This window comes from Alexandromys fortis, unplaced genomic scaffold (genome assembly GCF_014885135.2).
Source record: "Alexandromys fortis isolate MF-2015 unplaced genomic scaffold, M_Fortis_MF-2015_v1.1 scaffold_21, whole genome shotgun sequence".
Taxonomy (NCBI): domain Eukaryota; kingdom Metazoa; phylum Chordata; class Mammalia; order Rodentia; family Cricetidae; genus Alexandromys; species Alexandromys fortis.
This window is the reverse complement of record NW_026067905.1, coordinates 7,403,597-7,413,661: the sequence shown is the minus strand read 5'-3', so window position 1 is coordinate 7,413,661 and position 10,065 is coordinate 7,403,597. Positions and strand designations below refer to the sequence as shown.

At 46.5% G+C, this 10,065-nt stretch overlaps 1 protein-coding gene across 1 annotated transcript in view; it reads right to left on the bottom strand.

The window, feature by feature from the left end:
* Art4 (ADP-ribosyltransferase 4 (inactive) (Dombrock blood group)) overlaps positions 1-7,293 on the bottom strand; it is an 18,440-nt gene extending 11,147 nt beyond the window's left edge. The window contains exons 1-2 of the mRNA XM_050135213.1: positions 6,488-7,293; positions 3,280-3,988 (exon numbers count right to left, since the gene is read on the bottom strand). Coding sequence (XP_049991170.1) covers positions 3,280-3,988; positions 6,488-6,577 — 799 coding nt within the window. The 5' untranslated portion in view covers positions 6,578-7,293. The remainder of the gene's footprint in view (positions 1-3,279; positions 3,989-6,487) is intronic.
* Between the last annotated feature and the right edge of the window lie 2,772 nt (positions 7,294-10,065).

Here is a 10,065-nt window from a genome sequence, read left to right as displayed (position 1 = left end):
CCCTTCCCTTCCCTTCCCTTCCCCTCCCCTCCCCTCCTCTCCCTCCCATCCTCTCCCCTTCCCTCCTTTCCCCTCCCCTCACTCCCTCACTCTCTTTCTTTCTTTCTCCTTCCTTCCTTCCTTCCTTCCTTCCTTCCTTCCTTCCTTCCTTCCTTCCTTCCGACAAGATCTCATATCCCAGTCTGACCTTGAACTTGCTTGACCTACTTTTCCTCGCCTCTGCTCCTAGGCAAAAATCATGGGACCTGCCTGGATGTGCTCTCACTCATTATCAGGGCAGCATTCTTTCCTTCATATTCTACTGTAGTTTTTCATTCTTTGGCAAACACAACTGTCTTGACTCTGTGGAGCCAATCTTCATGTCATTCATATTGCTGCCAAGGGGAAGATAGAGGAGATAACAATACGGACAGGTCCACCTCTTCCCAGTCTGTATGTGCAGACAGGGTGAGCAGACTAGACCTTGGCTTGGCGATGCCCTGCACTACACTGTGGGGAATGGAACTGGGAAGGGCTGAATCTAGACATTAGTGTTGATGAAGGAGTGGAGAGAGACTGGGAAATAATCCAAAGGTAGATGGTGCAGCTGGCTTACAACTGACTCTGCCTGCATTCATATGTGGGGAAGGACTATTGTCCCTAACTGAACAGAACAGAACAGAACTTGTGACAGACCTGCCCCTTAGCAGAGCAAACTGGGTGGCAACACGAAGGACCAGAATGGGATTACTTACTTTTCCTAAAGAGCATGCTTTTCTTTTTTTGTCTATTGTGATATCTTGAATCTCTCTCTCTCTCTCTTTTTAAAATATTTATTTATACAATATTCTGTCTGTATGTATTTCTGCAGGCTAGAAGAGGGCACCAGACCCCATTACAGATGGTTGTGAGCCACCATGTGGTTGCTGGGAATTGAATTCAGGACCTTTGGAAGAGCGGGTAATGCTCTTAACCTCTGAGCCATCTCTCCAGCCTGAATCTCTCTTTTTTAAAGAGAGATTTATTTCCCACAATATCCCCAGAGCTGCTTTTAAAACGTTGATCAATTAAATAACCCACTTCTTTTCTGTTTTTAAATTATGTGTACTGATGAGTACAACTTGACATAAGCTAAACTAATTTGGGAAGAGGGACTCTCAAATGAGAATATGGCCCCATAGGATTGGTCTATATAGACAAGTTTGTAATGCCTTTTCTTAGTTATTGGTTGATGGTAGAGGGCCCAGCCCATTGTGGGTGGTGCCATTCTTGGGCTGCTGGTCCTGGGTTCTTTAACAAAGCAGGCTGAACCAGCCATGGAGAGCAAGCCAGTACGCGGCACCCCTCCATGGTATCTGCATCAGCTCCCCTGCTCGGTTCCTGCTCTGACCTCCCTAGATGATGGACGGACTCCAAGCTATAAGACATAATAAATCCTTTCTTTTCCAACTGGCTTTTGGTCATAGTATTATCACAGAAATAGAAACCTAACTAAGACACTATGCATTTTAAAAGATGTACTTATTTTATGTTATGCATATGAGCACTGTGCCTGAGCATATGCCCAGTGCCCACAGAGGCCAGAAAAGAACTGGGGCTGGAGTGTGAGTTTCCATATGGGTTGGTACTGGGGACCGAATCTGAGTCTTGTTTCCAACCCATTTTAAGGAGAAGGTCTCACACATCCTAGGCTTGCCCTGAACTTGCTATGTAATGACAGTATGACCCTGGACTTCTGATCTTCCTGCCTAAACCATGACACCTGGTTTAATGCCATGTTGGGGTTCTAGTCCAAGGCCCTTGTGCTGGTCAGTATCTTCCCAGCCCTGGACCTTCTACATCTTTTTGATATTGTTTGTTTGTTTTGTGTCTGTTGTTTTGTAATAGAGTCTTACTCATAGCTCTGGCCAACTCTCTGTAGACCAGGCTGGCCTTGAACTCACAGAGATCCTTCAGTCTCTGCTTCCCAAGTGCTGGGATTAGAGTTATGTATGCCACCATGCTTGGCTGATGTCCTCCATACTTCTGATGACTTCTCATCATCCATAGCTTACAGTGGATACAGGTCGATCAGGTCCACCAGAACTTACTGCTTGGATGAGGCCCCTCATACTTCTCTGGGCCTCTCCCCTCTCCACACCCTGCTCTCTCCGGCCACTCTGGGCCCCATGATTTCACTGTATGCTTACTCTCTTTCCCTAAAAACTTCCATGTCCATTTCAAGTCCCACGTAGCCCTCTGTTGGAAGCCCACCTCACTTTCTCCAGAAGCAGAGCAGCTCCCTGCATGGACCAAGGAGCTCAAACCCATCGCTCAAACATCTGCTGGGTCACTTGGGACTTTCAGATTCACACATTAGTTTCTGCTCTCCTTGTTCCTTAGACTAAAATTCCCCCAGGGTAATGACTTTGTTTTGATTCATTCTATGTTGCCAAGGTGTCCAATCTTAACAGAATAGGCTTAATGAATAGAAAACTAGAAAGTAAAAATTTTACTTTTTGTGTTAATTTGAGAACCTCTTATTCATATAAGGACCTTGACCTCCTTCCTGAAGAAAAGAGTTTGATGGAGAAGGTAAAAAAAATATATACCATGCACTCTCTTCTGTTGGGGATTGTTATTTCAACATTGTAAAGATGTATTACGTTTGTTTATGTTGTGGAATGTTACTTCAACTATGCAAAGGTGTGCTGCATTTGTTTATGTTGCACTGGTGTAATTAGGCAAGGGTGTTACAACTGTTTATGATGTATTTATTTAATCATGGAAATAGGTGTTGCTTTTGTTTTACTTTGCCTGCCTAAGGGACCTGATTGGCCCAATAGAAAGATGAATGACCAATAGCTGGGCAGAGGTGGGGCTGGTAGGGAGAGAGAATAAGTAGGAGGAGGACTCTAGGCTTGAGGGAGAAAGAGAGGGAGATGCCTGGGGTTAGTCAGCCAGGCAGCCACCAGCCAGAAACCAAGGAAGCAGTGAAAGTAGAATATACAGAACTAAATAAAGGTAAAAAGCCCCAAAGCAAAACACAGATGAAGAGAAACAGGTTAAAATAAGTAGCAAGAGCTAGTGAGACAAGTTTAAGATAAGGCTGAACATTCAAAACTAATAAGTCTCTGGGTTGTGATTTGGGAGATGGTTAGTGGCCCAACATGGAGTGCCAAATATATCAGGCTTTCTCTTGGGGCCAGTGTCCCCTACTCCAAGCCCACTCAGGAAAACAAACAAACAAACAAACAAACAAACCCGTGAAGACCGATCTACGATTGTGAAACATACAGATCCAGTTTAGAGCAGGCTTACCTTTTAACAGCTGGCAGTTGTATGTGCTCAGGTTCCCAACAGACCGCAAGTTTATCAACTCTCCTTTGGGGTTGCGGCTCTTACTTACGACTTCAAATACCTCATAGGGGGGGATCAAGACCTCCTTCCGGAAAGAGAAGTCTTGCAAAGAGGCACCCAGGCACGTAGCAATAGTAAACAGTGTCTGGCTTCCAGACTCCTGGGTCTCCTCCCTCAGCAGGGAGGCAGAGAGGAACTGGCCAAACCGAATGGTGGCACCCACACGGACTTCAAACGTCACGTTCTTCATCCGATGGTGCACCTCGTAGCACAGGTCACTGTTCTTTGTGGCTCTCTCTTCCCTCAGCAGCTGGATGGCTGTGGTGAGGAAGTAATGCAAATACTTGAAGTGGAATGACTGTTGGTACTGCCCGGGAGACCCCACAGCCTTGGCCATAGCTGTGGCAAAGTCAGAGCTCACATTGTGATTCAAGGTGTAGACCAAGATGGCCACACCATGTGTAGTGGTCATGCTCTCGGGGTGGGTGTCCTCTTGGCTCAACCAGGTTAAGTGGGCATTTTGCCAGGCTCTGGAGTAATACTTATGACTGCCTACTTCCTCAATGAAGTAGTCTCCGTGGCTTAGCTCCTCCATGACCTGTTTGCTACAGCCTTGGTATTGATCATCGAAAGAACCTGGTGTCAAGTCAAGGTCAACTTTGAGAGCAACCTGTAAGAGAAAGAAATCTTGATTTGTGTTATCCAAGCCAGATAGATGGAAATGAGGTCACAGATTTGTTGTGTCCTACAGCGTTTTACACGGGACAGTCAAGCCGTGTCTATTATAATGACCCCCATGCTATTCCTACCTGGTCTGGAATTATCGTTATTCATAAGAAGCACACAAAACTCAAAAGCTCATCTCGCCAGGAAGGAAGTGTTCTGTACTAGAGCTCACAGTGTTTCTATATTTTGAATTTGTTGAAGAAATAAGGCACTAACTGTATACTTTGATTTTACTTTCCACGTCCTTCAGAGAAGGACGTTAAGAGCTGGGTATGGTGGCTCTTGTTTATAAAACTAGCGCGTGGAAGGCTGAGGTAGGAGAACTGCTAAGAGTTGGAGGCCTGCCTGGGTACGTGGTGAGTTCAGGCCAGCCTGGGTTATAGTGTGGGACCCTGCCTTGATGAACGATTAGTAAAAACTCAGGGTCAGAAATTGGGGTTCAACGTAAAGATCCGAAGTGCAAAATAGCCAGCTATTTTACCTCAACCTCAGTCTGAAATGCCGATCCTGCCTCCAGGAATCTCAGAATGAGACTGTGTCTGAGAACTGTCTCTCCACTCCCCCCTCCCCCCATTTTATATTCCTTTCTAGGTTTAGGATTAAAGGCATGCACCACTGAGATTAAAGTGCAAGTCATTGTGGCTAAGGGGATTCAACGTGTGTTTTACCGTAACCTGGTCTGTAGGGCTGGCCAGTGGGACTGTTTTACTCTCAGATCTGCAGGCAGTCTTTATTTATTAAAATACAATTGAAATGCCACTACACTGCCTCAACCCAACCCAATCCAAACAAAACAACCATATATATATATATTTATATATTTATATATATATATATTTAACTTTATATCTTGCTGTGTACATGCATGTCCTTGGAGGTCAGAGGTCAATGCCACGGGTCCTCCTTTATTGCTTTCTACTCTGTGTTTTGAGATAAGTTCTCCCACTCAGCAGTTTAGCTGAGGGGTTAGCCAGTGATCTCTGGAGCTCTGGGGACCTACCTGTCTCCACACGCCTTTCCCACTGCTGGTGCGGGGATTACAGAACCCTTCCACCATGCCTGGATTTCATGTGCTTTTTAGGGACCCCCACTCAGACTGCCATGCTTGTGTGTCAAGCACTTTAACCCCGAGCCTTCTTTCCAGCCGCCCTATCTTAAATGTTTAAACTGTATCGAAGAAAAACCTTGAGCGATGAGTAGTGTTAGGTTCTCCATGGGAGACTCTGGTGAAAAAAGCAAACTTCTTGCTTACTTAGATTCTGAAGAAAAAAGGAAGACAACAAAAAGCAAACATGGGATCTAAAATATCCCCCTCCTTCCTCAATGAGGCCACGTGGGTGCAGGCAGCTCTGGGTCTGGTGGCAGGCTGACTTAAGAGTAAATTCCAGATCCAGTCAGACTGTCTCCACAATGGCTGGCAGCTCTGAAGGCTCTCAGATAATATCTTGTCCTGGGGGAAAAGCCCTCTTGTCATAGACTTAAGGTTAACCAAGCCCCAGCGTGGAGAGCAGAGCTGACTCCCTGTGTGCAGTTTTTCTTCCAAATCTTCTCAAGAAAGCACTGTTCCCAGGGGAGCCGGGGGAGCCGAGAGTGGGGCAGTGCCTAGGCGAGCCTGTCCTCTCGGTAGTGAGGGGACAGCACACTCCTTTGTGGCGGGGTGTTGGGGGGAACACTTGAGCACTGTCTAGGGAGCACTGAAATGAAGCTAGCGGCTCCCTGGGTTCCATGGGCTCACTATTGAGAACCTTACCTGAATTACCCAATTCAAACCTAGGCTTACGTCTCAGCAAAGCAATGTTAGCTTTTCTCACTAACGGAATGCGTCAAGGGCAAGATTCTGTCCAAGGTCAGTGCTGGTGGGGGTGGAGCTAGAAAGCACACGCTGTGGTATTTTAAGTGTGTGAGTTATGATGACAGGCTGTCTAGTTGCATATAATCTCGGTCCAGTTTTTAAGACCGATCGAATGATGTTAGGCAGTACATAAGATTTTAAAACAAGCTTCCATTAACCCCCCAAGCATCATATTCTGTCAAATATTACCATGTCACCAGATCTCAGGTATTTCCCTGTACCGTTTATCAATAGCTCATTTTCAGTATCTAGATCTTAAGTTAGAATACTCAAAACTTGTGCTGTTCCTACAAAGTTGTTTCGAGTCAAATAGGCTTATTTCACATGATTTGTCCCTTGGAAACAGTTATTTTAATACTTAAAAAGAATCAGGAAAATAGCTCGATGCCAGATCATCAATTATATATAAAAAAAAACCACCTTTTTTTTTTAAAAATAGCAATTGTTTCCCTCAGTCTTCACTGAGATCCTTTGCTCTTGGATTGTGGTGTCTAAGTTTTTATCACCGAGGTGGCCACCAGGTATATGTCCATCCTAGTGGTGCGTAGGTCGCACAGATCACCGAGAGATCCCCTTTTCCATTGCCCCTACCTCAGTGCTCCCCGCGGGGGTCTGCAAGGCACAGAGCGACAGCAGCAGCCACAGCTGTGTGACCTGTTCTCCTGGCAGCCACAGCTTCATCCTCCTGTCCTCTGTACGTGGTAGAAGTGTCCTCTTGGATCTACTGGTCAGTGGGCAGCAGTGGCACTTTGGGTCAGAAGCGCGTCGTTGCCCTGAAAGCCGCAATCCGGAGTGAGCTCTAGAGTCCTCCTCTTGGCCTTTTCTATCTGGGCTGTGTCTGAGGTTCTGCTCCTGTCGCGGCAGCTGCGACTTCGGTTGAGCATCAACAACCGACAGCTTCCTCCAGCTCCTTTGTAAAGTTGAAGTCTCTGAAAGAGCTAGACACGCACGGCACACAGAGATTGTCGAGCCGAATCAGTTTCAAATTTTAAGAAGGTAAAGCCCTTCTCCCTATCTAGTCAGCGTTCTGGGAAATGCCAAGGGTCTGCTCAGGGTCAGGCGCTGCAGTTCAGCCTTGGCTTTCCCAGAACGCAGGAAAAAGCATGCTCATTAGTGCTTGAAGCCAAGTCCCATTATCTGGAGCCCCAGGCTTTCATTGTGAGCCATACCAGAGGCATGCGGAGCACAGCTGGGGAGATGCAATCTTAAGGTGGGCCTGTGTCAGGCTCGTCTGGTGCAGCAGATAGCCCTGCCCTGCACGGCCCTCCACAGGCAGCTCACACTTTAAATGTATACTTTCGCTGCTCTTCCACAGTGCCTTTGAAACATGCCCATCCGGAGATAGTGACTGTTGGGTTCAGAGTTTTGAACATTTGTTTCTTCTGAGACCTTCAGGTCCTCCATCCGTGATTCTGTGATTAATCCCACACACAGGATTCAAGTCAGCACTTCCACCGTTAGACACTTCCTGCTAAACTCTGAATTCCCGTCCACTCTCCTCCTGACCTGTCAGATGCTGCTAACTCACAGATGTTTGCTATTTATGTTTCCTGCCTCTTATCTCACGATGAAGAGAAACCAAATCCTCTTCTTGGAAATCCTGGTCTCGCTTGCGTTTTTGCAGCTTTAAAGAATGCCCATCCAAAGTCTCCGAAAACCATGGCAGTTCTTCCTCAACAGAAGCTCGGGATATATATGGAAGCCTAAGAGAGGAAACACAAGTTATCCTTATCCTTCAAGCACAAGTTATTGCTCGGAGAAGCCACTGTTCTGATTTAAATTTTGGCTTTATACCCCCCACACACATGCACACACACCACAGCAGAAATGAAGCCACAAGACTTTGTGTACTGTTTCTCCTTAACATTTATTTATTTGTTTTGTTGTGTGTGTGTGTGTGTGTGTGTTTGTGTGTACAACTTGAGTATATTCCTCCACCTTAGGTTTTGACCCAGGCTTTCACTGAGCCTGGAGCTCACACATCTGGGCATACAGGCGGGGGGAGCCTCCCGGCTCTGCCTCCCCAGCCCTGGGATTGCCGGCCTTCACTGTGCCCTTTTTTGTGCCGCTTGTCTTATGAGTTCTAAGGTCCTCACGCTCAGGTCCTCAGGCTTGTGGGGCAAGGGCACTGCCAGCCGCGCCATCTTTCTAGCCCTATTGATTAATTTTTCCAGAGATCTTTGTTTTTGAGACAAGGTCTCATGTAACCCAGGCTGGCTTTGAACTCACAATGGAATCGAGGGTGATCCTCATCTTTCGCTCACCTCTCCTTCCTGGGTATGGGGATAGCAGAATGAGCCATCGTAAACCTGTTTATATTGTACTGGGGAGCAAATCCAGGGCCTTATGCTAGGAAAACTTAGCTACATCACAGCCATCACCTTAACATTTTACGGGAGACATGTCCCTCATAATTTAGTATTTATCGAAAGTGTGTGTAGCTCAAACTTGCCTTGAATTCTTTTTTTTTTTTTTAAGACAGGGTTTCTCTATGTAGACTTGGAGCCTGTCCTGGAACTAGCTCTTGTAGGCCAGACTGGCCTTGAACTCACGGAGATCCTCCCGCCTCTGTGCCCGAGTGCTGGGATTAAAGGCGTGTGCCACCACTGTTCAGCTTGCCTTGAATTCTTGATCCTCTGCCCTCTGACTCAGGAGTCCTGGGATTACAGGTGTGTACCACAGCTCTGAGCTTAAGATAAAGTCATGTTTATTGTTTTCCACTACTTCCTAAGAAGTCACAAAATTATTTTGCTGCTGACAATCAGAATGCATAGATGGAGACATTAAAACTAGAGAAAATTGGGCAAGGGTAAGTATAAAAGAATATATCACTAAGAGGTGAATTTAGCCACTTATTGACTTTTAAAATAACTTCAAACAAGGCATATTTTACTTTATAATTCTTCCTTTCTCTCTCTCTATCCCTCTTTCTTTCTTCCTTTCTTTCTATCCCTCTTTCTTTCTTCCTTTCTTAATTTTTCCTTCCTCCCTTCCTTCTCTCCCCCTCTCTCTTTCTCTGTGTGTGTGGAGGGGGGCGGGCGGAGAGATTAACTCTGTAGCCTTAGCTCTCCTGGAACATTACTGACTGGCCTCAAAGTTACAGAGATGCACCTGCCTCTGTTTCCCGAGGGCTTTGATTGACGGTATTTGCTACCACAGCCAGCTACTCTGTAAGCTTTAAACTTACCTTTTTATATTACAACCATTTTCAACTGCCAAGGAATTTTGAGTCATGCAGTGAAGGCTGTGTGCTTTGTCCCTGCCTGTTTTTTTTTCCAGTAGCTCTGTCTCATGAACCACGACACAGTTTTAAAGCCGGGAAACAAACGCTGGTAGGCTGTGTGTAGTTCTGAGGCATTTCATCACGTGTGCAGCCTTGAGGAGCCACAGCCTCTAGCGACGTCAAACTAGGGACTGGACAGATGGCTCGGTGGGTAAGAGCTCTTGCTGTTTCCACAGGGGACCTGGGCTTGGTTCCTAACATCCACATGGCAGTTCACGGTGACCTGCAATTCCAGCGACAGGGGATCCTACACCCTCCTCCAGCCTCCACAGGCAGAAGGCACACACGTGGTGCAGACGTAGGTGCAGGCAAGACTCCCATACAAAACAAACAGACTATGAGAGGAGTAAAGCTAGGTGTCATTCTAAAGCCCTCCCTGATGACCTTGTGACCTGGGAATCACACCTTCCCTCCCCCCCCCCCCCCCCATCTCTAACTCTAGAAGGGTGCCCAGTCTTCCCATCCGGGCAGCTTTGTCACACGAAGGCTATGGATAAATAGATCATACACGGTGTCATTTTAACTTTCCCCACTTAGCATAGTGCCCTTGACGTTACTGTGCAGGATTTATGTGTTGTGGTTGCACAATAACCCTTCACTATGGTGCTCTCACTAATGGACCACGGCGTGCTCCATCTCAAGAAGACCCCGCCCGCTCTGTGGTTCTGTTTAATGCTGCTCATTGTTACTTCCTGAGCACCCGACTTTGGACCAGCTCCTCAGCATCTCTGTTGCTCAAATTCCTGGTGGGTTCAATTGGGGGGTAAATTGGGTCCTGGGGAGCTGTAAGACTTTAAGACAATCCTGAAGCCATTTTTGACAATTCTGAATCCTCTCAGCCTCTGTACCATAGTGCTTCCCCTCCTCCCCTGGGAACCAAGGATCT